At 46.0% G+C, this 15,380-nt stretch overlaps 1 protein-coding gene across 6 annotated transcripts in view; it reads right to left on the reverse strand.

Annotated features, from left to right (window-relative positions):
• The window catches only part of caskin1 (CASK interacting protein 1), a 634,002-nt gene that overhangs the window by 118,454 nt on the left and 500,168 nt on the right, over positions 1 to 15,380 (reverse strand). For all 6 annotated transcript variants that reach the window (XM_080206871.1, XM_080206870.1, XM_080206867.1 and 3 more), the window contains exons 7-9: positions 5,562 to 5,670; positions 4,030 to 4,138; positions 1,355 to 1,449 (exon numbers count right to left, since the gene is read on the reverse strand). In XM_080206871.1, coding sequence (XP_080062997.1) covers positions 1,355 to 1,449; positions 4,030 to 4,138; positions 5,562 to 5,670 — 313 coding nt within the window. The remainder of the gene's footprint in view (positions 1 to 1,354; positions 1,450 to 4,029; positions 4,139 to 5,561; positions 5,671 to 15,380) is intronic.

The raw sequence follows: 15,380 nt of genomic DNA on the forward strand, positions 1-15,380 counted from the left end.
ATGGATTATGCAGCGGGTTTCCATTTCACCTCCTTGGATAATAGAGAAGAGGGGGAAGAGTCTGTAGGTGGTGAGGGATTGAGAGGGAGGAAATCAGAGAGTGTCTACACTAACAGTAAAACAGGGAGAGGCAAGAACGGTTGGGAGTTGGAGAGAGAAAGAGAGGTTCAAGGCTAAGGACAAAAGAGTTAAGTTTTATTTATTAGTGTCACAAGTAGGCTTACATTAACACTGCAATGAAGTTACTGTGAAAACCCCTGGCATCACACTCCAGCAACTGTTCAGGTACACTGAGGGAAAATCCAGCATGGCCAATAGACTATACCAGAACGACTTTTGGGCTGTGGGAGGAAACCGGAGTACCCGGAGAGAACACACACAGACATGGGGAGAACGTGCAGACTCCACACAGACAGTGACCCAAGCTAGGAATCGAACCCGGGTCTCTGGCGCTGTGAAGCAGAAGTGCTAACCACTGTGCCACATGCTGCTTAGTTGGCTAGCCTGGTCAGGGGAATACATGCAGATCTGAGAAAGAAGAAGTTTTTCCTGTACGACTACAGGCTAAAGCAACGGGACATTGAGATAAACACAGCACCACCATTGTAAAAGAGAAGGATCGTCATCCTTTTTATGGAACAAGCAGAAACTCTCTTTACTGCATCAACAATAATCAACAACACATACCAATCGACTCAAGAATAGCTTCTTCCCTGCTGCCATCAGACTTTCGAATGGACCTACTTCGCACTAAGTCCATCTTTCTCTACACCCTAGCTATGACTGTAACACTACATTCTGCTCCTTTCTTTCTCTATGAACAGTGTGCTTTATCTGTATAGCGCACAATGAACAATACTTTTCACTCTATACTAATACATGTAACAATAATAAATCAAATCAAATCAAACAGTTTGCTATTAAGTGTTGCATTCCACAGTATGACAATATTGGGCAGTTTGGTGGCACCGCTGCCTCACAACACCAGGGACCTGGGTTCAATTCCGGGTTCGGGTGACCGCCTGTGTGGAGCTTGCACATCCTCCCCATGTCTGCGTGGGTTTCTTCCAGGTATTGTCACTTAGCGTCAAGGAAATTAGCAGGGTAAATATATGGGGTTATGGGAATAGGGCTTGGGTGAGATTGTTGTTGGTGCAGGTTTGATGGGCCGAATGGCCGCCTTCTGCACTGTAGGGATTCTATGGTTCTATGAACAGCCATACTGTTACAAAGTTTTATGTGGAGGTTTCAAATGCATTACTCATTTGACTGGGATGATCTGACAGGCAAACATTAACATGTTAAGCAGAGGCAAGTCATAGGAGATGGCATTTGACTGAAATATCGCACTTACTGTAATAACGTCCCCCATTTTCACATTAAGGCTTGTCAAATCGTAATTGTTGCAGTAGTCCTTCACAGCCCTGACCTGCAGGGCAGCAGAAGCATCTGAAAAAACAGGAAGAGGAACCATTATCTGCGGCTATCTGGGGACCGGTCAAGGTGATGCACTCGGTTGTCAGGCACTGCATTAGGGTGTAGCAGGAAATATTTTCATTTATTATCTTCAGAACATTGGCATTGGGAAATGGCTGTTTGATTGTCGTGAATCATCCTTTCAGGTCATGAGGAGTCACTTCAATCTCTGATTGGACATGGGAAGGCAGGATATCACACGGTTGGCAAATCTAGTAACCGATTTTTAAAGAATTCTGTCGTGGGATATGAGTGCAGCAGGTGGTCAGGAAGGCGAATGGGATGCTGGCCTTCATAGCGAGGGGGATTGAATATAAAAGTAGGGAGGCCTTGCTGCAGCTGTATAGGGCATTGGTGAGGCCGCAGCTGGAGTACTGTGTGCAGTTTTGGGCGCCGCACCTGCGCAAGGATATTTTGGCCCTGGAGGGAGTGCAGAGGAGGTTTACTAGGCTGATACCGGAGTTGAGGGGGTTGAGCTATGAGGAGAGGCTGAATAAACTAGGCTTGTACTCGTTAGAGTTTAGAAGAATGAGGGGAGATCTCATTGAGACGTATAAGATGATGAATGGGATGGATAGGATAGAGGTGGAAAGACTCTTCCCGCTCAAAAAAGACAGTAGGACTAGGGGGCACAGCCTCAAGATAAAGGGGGGGCGGTTCAGAACGGAGTTGAGGAGGAACTTCTTCACTCAAAGGGTGGTGAATCTCTGGAATTCTCTGCCCGTTGAAGTGGTGGAGGCTGCCTCGCTAAATATTTTTAAGAAGCGGGTTGATGGGTTTTTGATAAGAGAGGGGATTAAGGGTTATGGGGAGAGGGCGGGAAAGTGGAACTGAGCCACGACAGATCAGCCATGATCTTATTGAATGGCGGGGCAGGCTCGAAGGGCCAGATGGCCTACTCCTGCTCCTATTTCTTATGTTCTTATGAGTGTCGCTGGCTGGGCCAGCATTTATTATCCATCCTTAGTTGCCCTTAGAAGGCAGTTGAGAGTCAACCACATTGCTGTGGCTCTGGAGTCACATGTAGGCCAGACCAGGTAAAGACAGCAGATTTCCTTCCCTGAAGGACATTAGCAAACCAGATGGGTTTTTCCGACAATCGACAATGGTTTCACGGTCATCAGTAGATTCTTAATTCCAGATTTTTTTAAAATTGAATTTAAATTCCTCCATCTGCTGTGGCTGAATTCAAACCCAGGTTCCCCAGAACATTAGCTGAGTTTCTGGATTAATAGTTGAGCGATAATACCACAACGCCATCGCTATGTTTTATGATGGGAGTGTGGGGATAGGGCAGTTGGCTTTGCACACATGGTCTGGGTTGAGGGAGTGCTGCATTGTCAGCGGTGCCATCTTTTGGATGAGATGTTCACTGCTGCTTGCAAATTAGCTGGAAAATTTCCCACATTACAACACTTCACAGGCAATGGGGGTAATTATCCCAGCCCACAGCGGGGGCCATTTCACAGGCCTGGCCTCTGAGCATCTCCGCAACAAAATTTTTCAGCATCATGAGGTCTATGCTGAAAATCGGCGCGGAGCTGATTTCCACATTATAATCATGATTAGCATATCATTGGCAGTCCCAGGACAGAAGGCTCCAGGCCCGCTAGTGTCTCCCCCCCCCACTGCCAGGAGGTGCTTCTCTCCAGCAGGAATTACAACTGTCCCCCACTAATGGGGAACAGGCAGCCCGATCCCGATCATGAAGGTCCCCCAAGAGTTGAGGGGTGGCTCTGGCAGTGCCAGCCTGGCCCCCTGGCACTGCCCAAGGGGTAAACTGGCAATGTCCAAAGGGTACCTAGGCAAATCTGACCAGGCATCAGGCAGTGCCAAGGGGGCAGGGCCAGGGGGAACGTGGCCTATTGAGGGACAGAGCTTGTTAGGTACAACATCAGTGGGGGTGGGGGTGTCCCACTGCCACTTTGAATTGGGATCGATGGCACAGCGAGGGTCTGCCAGGGGGTCAGGGCTGCCGAGTGCAGGGATGGGGGGGGTTTGGGACAGTCGAGTTGGGGTTGGGTCAGGAAAGTGGGGGTGTTGGAGGGATAGATGGGGTGGGACTGCTGGAGGTGGGGGGGTTGAGGAGGATTGGGACATTAAGGTTGGCTAGAGAGAGTGTGGGCATTGGGGCTTGCCTCGGGGAGACCAGTGATTAGGCGGGGTGGGGGTGGGTCAGAGGGTCAGTGACGGGGAGCTGGCCAGCAAACGAGAGGCTGGCAGTGCAGGGCATGCGCTGAGCTCGGCACTGAGAGATCAGCGCATGTGTAGTGGTGCACTCAGTGCTGTGCTGCTGGCTTCTCCAACGGGAATAGGTCTCATTCCCTGGGAATACACAGAACATGGGAGATTCATTCTGAAAATCATGCAAAAGTGGGAGTTAATCTCATTTTCAAATTTTTTTGGGAGAATCCTGGCCAATGTGTTGAGAGTGAAAGGCATTGGGTCCAGGGGTCACAAAAGGAGATGTGTAAGTACAAGCTCTTTCCCCTTTATGGAAGGCTGTAGGGTGTACTACAGAGCACTGAAATACCTTTCTGCTTTCAGATTTACCTCTGAGCATTTGTTTGATTTCTTTGCTTGCTTGCGTTGCTGTGAATTGATGAACAATGTCCAGGGCCGTCTGATTGTAAGTGTTCTTGATGTGCGCGTTAATCCCACTCTGAAACACAATTAAATTGAACAGCTTTAGGTGTGTAAGATATTGTCAAACCTCTCCCCCCGCCCCGTCTATCAATAATAATGCTCCCAATTCCCAATGAAGGGATTGAGTGGGACAAATGATTAAAAGTTAACAGAGTCAAGTTTGAATCTGGGACCATTTCTTAATTCATTTGATAAGAAGTTATAGAATCCTACCATGCAGAAGGAGGCCATTCAGCCCATTGAGTCTGCACCAACCACAATCCCACCCAGGCCCTATCCCCACAACTCCATGCTTGTCTCCCTGACACTAAGGGGCAATCTATCATGGCCAATCCACCTCAACCGCACATCTATGGACTGTGGGAGGAAACCGGAGAACCCGGAGGAAACCCACGCAGACACCGGGAGAAGGTGCTAACTCCACACAGGCAGTGACCTAAGCCGGGAATTGAACCTGGGTCCCTGGCACTGTGAGGCAGCAATGCTAAACGCTGTGCCATCGTGCCATCCTATAAGTATTGGTTACATCTGAAAGAAAAAGAAGATATTTTGGAGGTCACCCCATTGTGGTTTCAATTCCTGGTGGTTGTAAAATTATCAGCGTAGATCTTGATACTTTACACAATGGAATAATATAGGTGAACACGAGTTGGCAAACCGATTTTTCTTTGCTCCTCATTTTTATTCCTATTAAAATCACTTTTATTTCTATTCAATTCTACATCACTATATGGATTTGAATTGTACTGTGCAATATTCACAAGCCATCTGTACCAATGGGTTCTGTTTTTTTTTGATGAAGGGATTAGCCTGGTTGACACAACACCATTGTTAAATAGCAAAGAGTGACATTTCATAGTCACGCTAATCTATTGGTGAATGATATGCCCCGGTGCCAATATAACCATTTTAAATGAGAAATGAATGCCATTTTCTCCAGCCTAAGTCCTTCTGACACAAGTCAAATGGACAGAGAAAAGTCAAATGCAACGTGTAAACATGTTCATAGAATCCTACAGTGCAGGAGGAGGCCATTCAGCCCATCGGGCCTGTACTGACAACAATCCCATTCAGGCCCTATCCCCGTAATTCCACACATTTATCCAGTTAATCTGCTGACACTAAGGGGCAATTTAGCACGGCCAATCCACCTATAACCTGCACATCTTTTCACTGTTGGAGGAAACAGGAGCACCCAGTGGAAACCCATGCAGACACGGGGAGAATGTACAAACTCCTTACAGACAGTCACCCGAGGCCAGAATTGAACCTGGGTCCCTGGAGCTGTGAGGTTAACCACCGCGCCGCCTTGGCATCACCTCCCTGGAGTGGGCTATTTAACTGTGGCGGCATCATAGTGGGCAATGCGAAATGTTAAACCCTACGCATGCATAGCGCAGTGCAGCAGTCCAAGGATGTTCCTAACAAAAAACCCTTACTTCCAGTAGCAAGCGGACCACATCAGTCTTCCCGCACAGTGCGGCTTCATGTAACGCTGTTCCAGCCTTCGTCTGGCGGTTGATGTCTATTCCAGCCTGCAGCAGAAGTCTGCAAAAATACAAATAAAAATGCAAAGAGAAATATAACCATACTCATCAGAAACGAAACAATAAAACAAAACAATCATGGCAAATGTGCGTTTAAATTTCACCATTCCAATTGATGCATATATAAAAAATAAACTTTGCAGGGCATTTTAAAGATGAAACAAACATTCCAGTTGAAGGCTATAAAGATCTTTTCAACTGCTTCAAGGGGGAAGAAAAATTATCGTCGCTATAACAGTCTGTGAGGAAATGATATTCACTAACATCTCACGTACAGTAAATACTTTATCCCGCACTGCCTCCCTTAGCAATGATTGGAGAGTAAATTAAATCACTCAAACACATTGAAGCCAATCTGTTAACAGCTTGCGGTGGGGGCAAGGAATGACTGACATCGGCTGACAACAGATTTAATACATATTAGCATCGTACTAGGCAAAGGCCAATTAGCCCATCCTTGCTTGCACCACCATTCTCACCACGCCATTCATATTATTCCCGGAAGTGAATATTTCATGGACTCCCGACGGTACGGAAGGAGGTCATTTGGCCCATTTAGGCTGCACCAACCCTCTGACAGAATATCATACCCAGGCCCTCTCCCCAGCCCTATCCCAGTAACCCTACATATTTCCCATGACTAATCCATCCAGTGTGCATCGGCCACAATCGCACTCAGGCCCCATCACCATAATTCCATGCATTTACCCTAGATAGTACCCCTGACACTAAAGGGGAAATTTAGCCTGGCTAATCCACCTAACCCGCACATCTTTGGAGTGTGGGAGGAAACTGGAGCATCCGGAGAAAACCCATGCAGACACGGGGAGAACATGCAGACTCTACACAGATTCTGCCCCTACCCGAGCCCAGGAATCAAACTTGGGTCCCTGGCACTGTCAGGCAGCAGTGCTGACCACTGTGCTCACTGCTGCCTCACAGTGCCAGGGACCCAAGTTTGATTCCAGCCTCGGGTCACTTTCAGTGTGTACATTCTCCCCATGTCTGCGTGGGTTTCCTCTGGGTGCACCGGATTCCCTTTAATTGCCCTTTAGTGACAGGGGGATTAGTAGGGTAAATACACGGGTTATGGGGTTAGGGACGGGGCAGAATTGTTGTTGGTCCAGGCTCGATGGGCTTAATTGGCTCCCTCTGCACTGTAGGGATTCTATGGTTCTTCCATGATTCTACTTCCTGGTGTCAGTGAGAGATTGCAAAGCCAAAACCGGTTGCACACACTGCACTGTTAGCTCACAATGTGTTTCCCCACAGAGCAGCTTCTCAATTACTGTATGTCCTCAGTGGGGGAATTAGTGAGTGAATCAAGATACCAAAAAGGTGAGAGATCAAGACCTTTGTCAATGATCTCACCCTCCCCTCAGGAACAGTACAGGCAGAGAGCCGAATTTCAACGTTGTTCTGTCTCTGGTGTGTGAGACAAGAAGAGATAATATAGTTATTCCATTGAGCCGCACTCTTTACCATTGTAAGATAATGTTGGGGTTCAATAGAGTAGCCATGGAGGAGATGCTTCTGCTCTTGTGGAAAGGCAATACTATGAGTCATGAATATAAGATGGTAACGAATTAATCTAATTGGGAGTTCTTACCTCAGAGCATGGTTGGCATGTGGAAGTCACTACCACACGGAACGGCTGAGATGACCAGTATAGATGCATTTAAGGGAAAGTTAGATAAACAGAGCAAGGAAGAGAAGGATATGCTGATAGAGGGAGATAAAGTGGGATGTAAGGAGGTGTGTGTGGAGCTTATACACTGACAGAGACAACTTAGACAAAATGGGTGTGATTACTATGGAAGAAAGATAAGGAAAGATAAAGATAAGTAAAGCAAAATATTTTTATAGCCGATAATATTTACAACTATTCTGACCTTTTTTAAACTTCTGTGTTTGTATCCGGAATGTGGGAAGAAAATGACATTTAGCCTGCCACCTAGCAAATTTCAGACATTGGGGAATTTGACAAGTTGTTATAACCTACACACCATAAACCGCAGCAATGTCGGTGCACTGTCTAAACTTTTCAGTGAAGGTTAGCCACGTGCTGCTAATGTGATAGACCCTCAGCAGACTGCATGGAATCTTTCAGAAGGAGGCCTTTCAGCCAGTTAGATTTATGCTAACCTTTTGAGGGAGCTTTCCAATTATATCCCACATGGTCCCACTTCATAGAACATGGAACAGTACAGCGCAGGAACAGACCCTTCAGCCCACAATGTTGTGTCGAACATGACGCCAACTAATCTCTTCTGCCTGCCCTTGGTCCATGTCCCTCTATTCATTGCATATTCAGGTACTGATTTAAAAGCACCTAAACACCCCTATCGATTTGCCTCCATCATCACCCCTGTAGCACATTCCAGGCACCTACCACCTATCTTGCCCCTTACATCTCCTTTGAACTCCCCCCACCTCTCCTCTTAAGTGCATGCCCCCTAAAGTTTATAAGTTTATTTATTTGTCGCAAGTAGACTTACATTAACACTGCAATGAAGTTACTGTGAAAATCCCCTAGTCACCACACTTGGCACCTGGTCGGGTACACTGAGAAAGAAATAGCATGGCCAATGCACCTAACCAGCATGTCTTTCAGATTCTGGGAGGAAACCAGAGCACCTGGAGGAAACCCACGCAGACACGGGGAGAACATGCAGACTTCACAAGTGAAACAAGCCAGAAACTGAATCTGGGCCCCTGGCACTGTGAGGTAGCAGTGCAAACCTCTGTGCCACCACGCTGCCCATTAAATTAAAGATGAATAAGTCAAACGATGGACTTAATACAGAAGAGTTATTCGGGAAAAGCAAATTTTTTGCAAGATTTAATTAGCACTGTTGCCTCTCAGCGCCAGGGACCCGGGTTCGATTCCAGCCTTGGGTGACTGTCTGTGCAGAGATAGGGTAGAGGGGGTAGTAAATGGTCTATCAAGGAGTTGGTGCAGACTTGATGGGCTGAATGGCCTCTTTCTAGTTTGTAGCTTAAAAGCTACCAAACTGGAGCAGACTGCCAAGGACATTGGGTATTGACACAAAAGTGACAGGGTGGCACAATGGTTAGCACTGCTGTCTCACAGCTCCTAGGGCCTGGATTTAATTCCCAGGTTGGGTCACTGTGCGGAGTTTGCACATTCACCCCATGTCTGGGTGGGATTCCTCCTGATGCTCTGGTTCTCCCATGAAGAGGGACAAAAACCATATTTGTTAATTCCAGTGACATCCCTATTAGATTGAAGGGACACAGCAAGTTGTTTAATAGCAATATCAACAAGTAGCGGGATAATGAACAATCCTGCTCGGTGCCTCTATATAAGGAAAAATAAGCAGAATAGGAAAGATTAGTATAGATCGAAATTACTGGTGATAAATGTAAAATTTTAATTTTTGGTTCTGGTTCAGTTTTTATCTGATAGATTTTCTAAAACTTCAAATACATAGTCCAGTTCTACATGGTCAAATGATTTTTCAGCATAATTTCTGGAAGAGGAGAAGGAATCTTGGAGTAGCTAATATTAAATAGCTGCCTTCAATTAGAAAATAGCTGTCGACACAAAACAGTTTGGGCTTGCACTCACTGGAGTTTAAAAAGGATGAGAGGGGACCCGATCGATGTATATAAAATTTTAAAAGGGATTGATAGAGTAAACGTAGACCAAATGTTTCCACTTACGGAACAATCTAGAACAAGAGATCACAGGTGTAGGCTGAGAGGCGGTAGATTTAAAACTGAGGCGAGGCCGCAACTAGAGTACTGTGTGCAGTTTTGGTCCCCTTATTTGCGAAAGGATATATTGGCCTTGGAGGGACTACAGATAAGGTTCACCAGGCTGATACTGGAGATGAGGGGGTTAGCTTATGAGGAGAGATTGAGTAGATTGGGCCTGTACTCGTTGGAGTTTAGAAGGCTGAGAGGGAATCTTATAGAGACTTACAAGATAATGAAGGGGCTAGATAGGGTAGAGGTAGAGAGATTCTTTCTGCTTAGAAAGGAAGCCAGAACTAGAGGGCACAGCCTCAAAATAAGGCAGTGGGGGAGGGGGGGGGGGGGGCAGTTTAGAACAGAGTTGAGGAGGAACTTCTTCTCACAGAGGGTGGTGAATTTCTGGAATTCTCTGCCCATCGAAGTGGTGGAGGCTACCTCGTTGAATATGTTTAAGTCGCGGGTAGATAGATTTCTGATCGATAAAGGAATTAAGGGTGATGGGGAGCAGGCAGGTAAGTGGAACTGATCCACTTCAGATCAGCCATGATCTTATTGAATGGCGGGGCAGCTCGAAGGGCTAGATGGCCTACTCCTGCTCCTATTTCTTATGCTCTTATGTCCTACTTCTCGCAGAGGGTGATGAGTTTGTGGAACTCGCTGCCCCATTGCGCGGTGGAGTCTGAATCATTGGATGGTTTCAAGAGGGAGATAGACATACTTCTAGTAAAAATAGGGAAAGGAGGATATGAGTGGCACAGTGGTTAGCACAGTGGTTAGTGGTGACTGTTTGTGTAGAGTTTGCACATTCTCCCCGTGTCTGCGTGAGTTTCGTCTGGGCGCTCTAGTTGCCTCCCACAGTACAAAGGTGTACAGGATAGGTGGGTTAGCCATGGTAGATTGTCCCTTAGTGCCAGGGGGATTAGTGGGGTAAATACTTGGGGTTACAGGGATAGGACTTGGGTGGGATTGTTGTCGGTGCAGACTCAATGAGCCAAATGGCCTCTTTCTGCAATTTGGGATCCCACGATATAGGGAATAGGTGGGGGGTGGATTTGAGACTGTGGAGAAATTAGCCATAATTTGATTGAATGGCGGAGCAGGCTCGAAGGGCTGAATTTGCCTATTTCAGCTCCCAATTCCTATGTTCCTTAAAAAAGCCAGATTAATCAAGAGAGACAATAGTTGGTAAAATGGACTCCAAACTGAGGCCAAGAGCTTTGCCTAGTATTTGTAATTCACATTTAGCAGAGAAATAGGCAGATAGGAGCTGTACTCATGGGGGTCCTTACCATTTTACAGCAATAGTGAGATACTTATCTGATTTATACTAAAAGGAAAATTACTGTGAGAAAGCGATTCTGAGAAGACTAAGCTAAGCAGGGGAGATAAACAACAGGAGAATTTTTTTCAAAGAAATCAACAAAAAAGTCATCAGGTCCTGGAGTCTAATAAATTTGTAGCACCTTGATGATTTGATCGATTTCTAGGGTTCTGTGAGGCTTATCCAACGTGGACCTATTAAAAAGAACTCAAGGTTGAAAATCAAGCTTGTCAATAAACGAACGAAAGCTGGAGTTGTTTGCCACCTCAGAGGAATAAAGGGCTGAATAGAAAGTTTTAAACTGATCATTTAGATGCTGGGATGCAGTGCAGAAGCATCGGGTTCAGTGCAAAATTCCGTGATCAGATGAGAGATCAGTGACTTGCAAAGTTGGTGTGAAAGCATTTTGTTGCTTATTCATCACACTCATAAAACTGTTGTCTTGATTTCAGAAGAAATTTCTCAGCCTGATTGTTGAACCAGGATCAACTTCTGTCTGCAAACTGATGAGGCGATCTTGCCAAATGAGAACGTAAATGGGAAAGTTTCAGACCCATATTTTCAGCCAGAGGAAAATTTAAATCTTATCACACTGAGAAAGAGAAAGGCAAAGTGTGATTCTCACCAGTAGGGGGACTGGGCGGAGTCTATTCCTGTTGGGAAGCTGGCTGATGACTGCTAGAGGGCGTCATTGCGCATGTACCTGATCTCCCAATGCACTGTAGTACACAGTATATTGGGAGATTGCCATTCTCCTGAACATTGCCTCCCCCTCACTCTCCCCTTCCTGGGGGTGAGGCTGATAACTCCAACAATTCAGGGTGGGTAAGATCAAGTGAGGTGAGAAACAGGGCGCAAACCCAGTTTTTCGCTTCTCTCGCAATCGGCGTGGTAGTAAGATTACCCCCGAAGTCTTTCTTTATGAAGCTGAGGAGTCAGAACAGATGTGTACTGCTGATGAACTTGGAGTGGAAGATCAACTAATTCGGAAAGGTGATTTGAGTGCTGTTTACTGATCCTCGCAGCGTATGAAATAATCTGGCCATGGCTATGAGCCTTAAATGCCTCACAAATAGTGGATACAGGTATATCAGGGGCTGTATTGATGGTTCAGAACAAATCAATCTGGGAGGAGATAAATTAAATAAATTCTTCTTCAGGGAGAACAGAATAAGGACAGCAAGTACATTGAGAGGGCACACCTTCAGGAAAGCACAGTTTCATCAATCGAAGCATGGTCAGATATAACGATGCTATGATATTAACCAGAATCCACTTGCGGAAAAAGTTTACGTCCAAAAAAAAAGTCTATTCTTGAATGATGAACTGGAGGGATAAAGGAAAACCCCCTTTGGAGATGGGAAATGATAGCGTCAAGGATCAGTAACCATGTAAACTTGATAGAATCCATAAGATCATAGAATCCCTACAGTGTAGAAGGAGACCATTTGGCCCATCGAGTCTGCACCAACAACAATCCCACCCAGCCCCTAACCCCAAGTATTTACCCTGCTAATCCCCCTGACAGTAAGGGGTAATTTGGCATGGCCAATCCTCTTCAGGGAAGGGCAATTTAGCATAACCAATCCACCTAACCTGTGCATCTTTGGACTGTGGGAGGAAACCCACACAGGCACATGGAGAATGTGCTGACTCCACACAGGCAGTGACCCAAGCCGGGAATTGAGCCCGGGTCCCTGGCGCGGTGAGGCAGCAGTGCTAATCACTGTGCTGCCCATGGTGTAAGCCGAGATTGCAGGCGGGGCAGGCTCATTCAGTGTGACACTGTGGGAGCCACCTCCAGGGTTTCTTTTGGACTAAATGTCAAGAGAATGGAGGGAAAAACTGGCAGTGGAGCTGTGGGGGAACAAGCCAAATTTCACACCTGACTTGACACTGTCAAAAAAAAGTGAGAAAACCCTACCAATGGTTGTTATTGCTTCTTTTCCTTTGTCAAATCTGGGGAGGGTTGCATCCTACCTAATTCACTCCTGATATATGTTCCCTGTTTGCGATTCTGGTCGCCACACTAGCAGAAGTAAGTGGAGGCTTTGGAGAGGGTACAGAAAAGATTTACCAGGATGTTGCCTGGTATGGAGGGCATCAGCTATGAGGTGAGGTTGGAGAAACTTGGTTTGTTCTCACTGAAACCACCAGGTTGAGGGGCGACCTGATAGAAGTCTACAAGATTATGAGAGACATGGACAGAATGGATAGTCAGAAGCTTCTTCTCAGGGCAGAAGAGTCAATTACCAGAAGGCATAGGTTTAAGGTGCGAGGGGCAAGGTTTGAAGGAGATGTATGAGGCAAGTTTCTACACAGAGGGTGGTGGGAACTTGCTGCGGTGGGGGTGGGGGGGTGGTGGAGGGGAGGTCGTGGGAATGGATACGGTTGTGACTTTTAAGGGGCGTCTGGACAAATACATGAATAGGATGGGAATAGAGGGATATGGTCCCCAGAAGGGTAGGGGGATTTAGTTCAGATGGACAGCATGGTCAGTACAGGCTTGGAGGGCTGAAGGGCCTGTTCCTGTGCTGTAATTTTCTTTGTTCATTGATTTCACCCTTTGTGAAATGTTTGCAGGGACTTGCTTGACTTAAAAAAATGTCCGCTGGGACTGTAACCTGGCAAACTACAACTCAGAACCAAAATTAATTTTCCACTTCCCGCAAAGCACTACGGTTGAGCACCAACTTGTTAAGTTCCTTTCACAAACTCACGACTGGCGAAGCAATTGCAAACACTTTATTATTCAGAATAGTTGGAAGTTTTCAGAGGTTCATCTGGGAAACAAAGGCTACTGCCACCTTGTGGTGAGTCAGCTAATTGTATGGAAACCCTCCCGTCCCTAAATCATTGGCTGTAATTATCCCATCCCATTGCCAGTGGAATACTACTGGGCGGAGGAGTCGGACCGTGTAAAGTCGGGTGGGAATCTCCAGTTTTCAGCCGAGTGTGGCCGGAGAATCGTGCCCCATTGTGTGAGTTAACGGCTGGGGATTTGCAGCTGTAATGATGCCAGCGTTCGCCACTATTATTCCGCAAAACTGACAGCGGCAGTTGAACCGACTGTAGGGTGGCACGGTGGCACAGTGGTTAGCACTGCTGCTTCACAGCTCCAGGGACCCGGGTTCGATTCCCGGCTTGGGTCACTGTCTATGCGGAGTCTGCACATTCTCCCTGTGTCTGCGTGGGTTTCCTTCAGGTGCTCCCATTTCCTCCCAGAGTCCAAGAGACGTGCGGGTTAGGTGGAATGGCCATGTTAAATTGCCTTGTAGTGTCCCAAGATGTGTAAGTTAGATGGATTTGCCCTGGGAAATGTGTGGGGTTACAGAGCTGGGGAAGAGGCCTTGGTAAGTTACTCTGTCAAAGCGTTGGTGCAGACTTGATGGACAGAATGGCCTCTTCCATACTGCAGGGATTCTGTGATCTGCTGTTCTTATATGAGCGGCAAAATGCAGAAATCCTGCCAGTGCTCCCCCAGAGCATGTACTGCTGAAGTCTTCACAGGTGAAAAACAATTAGAAACCATTGAATTGAAGTGAAGTTAATCTCCTTACTCTGTTAGCCTCCCTGTAAAAATACTTGAAAATGTCACACCTTGTTCAGTGAGATGTAACTGGGTTTTTAATGGTGTATAAAGTCTGAATCACTGCTGAACAGCCTCACGAACACAGAAGAACTCATTTTACATCTGTAGAAAGTTAACTATCTTCATTCCGCAATAACATTCCCATTGATTTTTGAAATAATAATAATCATTTCTGAAGCTTGTTTGTGACATTTCAGCTTCTGCCTGAATCCTAGATGTTTTTAAAGTTAAAGTTTATTTATTGGTCACACATAGGCTTATATTTACACTGCAATGAAGTTAATGTGAATATCCCCGAGCCATCACACTCTGGTACCTGTTTGGGTACTCTGAGGGAGAATTTAGCAAGGCCAATCCCCCTAACTTGCACATCTTTGGACTGTGGGAGGAAACCAGAACACCCAGAGGAAACCCCCGCAAACACGGGGAGACTCTACTTAGATAGTGACCCAAGTCAGGAATTGAACCCGGGTCCCTGACGCTGTAAGGCAGCAGTGCTAATCCCTGTGCCACCATGCTGTCCTATCTTTAAGTAATCTTCTGTAAAACCGTAAAGAAAGTGAACAATGAAGACTATTTCCTGGTTTGCTGTCTGTTAGGATTCCACAATGTGATTGGCAGACACCATAGATGATGATAAAATTATACTAAGGTTCGGAAAGGGGAAATCCACATCACTGAGCTTGGCTCGATCTTTGAGTCCAGCAGTAAGCAATGTCACTTTGTTACTGATCATAATATCTGAGCCAAATTATGAAGAAGAGAGAACTACACAACTCTGTTCATGTGTCTGATCCTTTCTGTGATAATCAGCAAGTGACATCCTATCATCTATTTTTCCTTCCCCAATACAAGATGTTTAATGGAAATCCATCACAACTATTCCATGCTGAAGCCTCACAGGATCGCGGTTTCAGATACTATCTATTACATTGCTGTTGAATCCTGTTGCTTTTTATGAAATATAAAAAGCAACAATACTTCACCAGTGAAAGGAGCTTTCTTTTTATCCTTCTACCTGAATCAGGGTTAAATCGTGTTCTGTTTGTAGTTCAGCATGTAGCTTAGCACCGCTGCC

The sequence above is a fragment of the Carcharhinus amblyrhynchos genome, chromosome 18 (assembly GCF_965287045.1).
Source record: "Carcharhinus amblyrhynchos chromosome 18, sCarAmb.v2.hapA, whole genome shotgun sequence".
Lineage (NCBI taxonomy): Eukaryota > Metazoa > Chordata > Chondrichthyes > Carcharhiniformes > Carcharhinidae > Carcharhinus > Carcharhinus amblyrhynchos.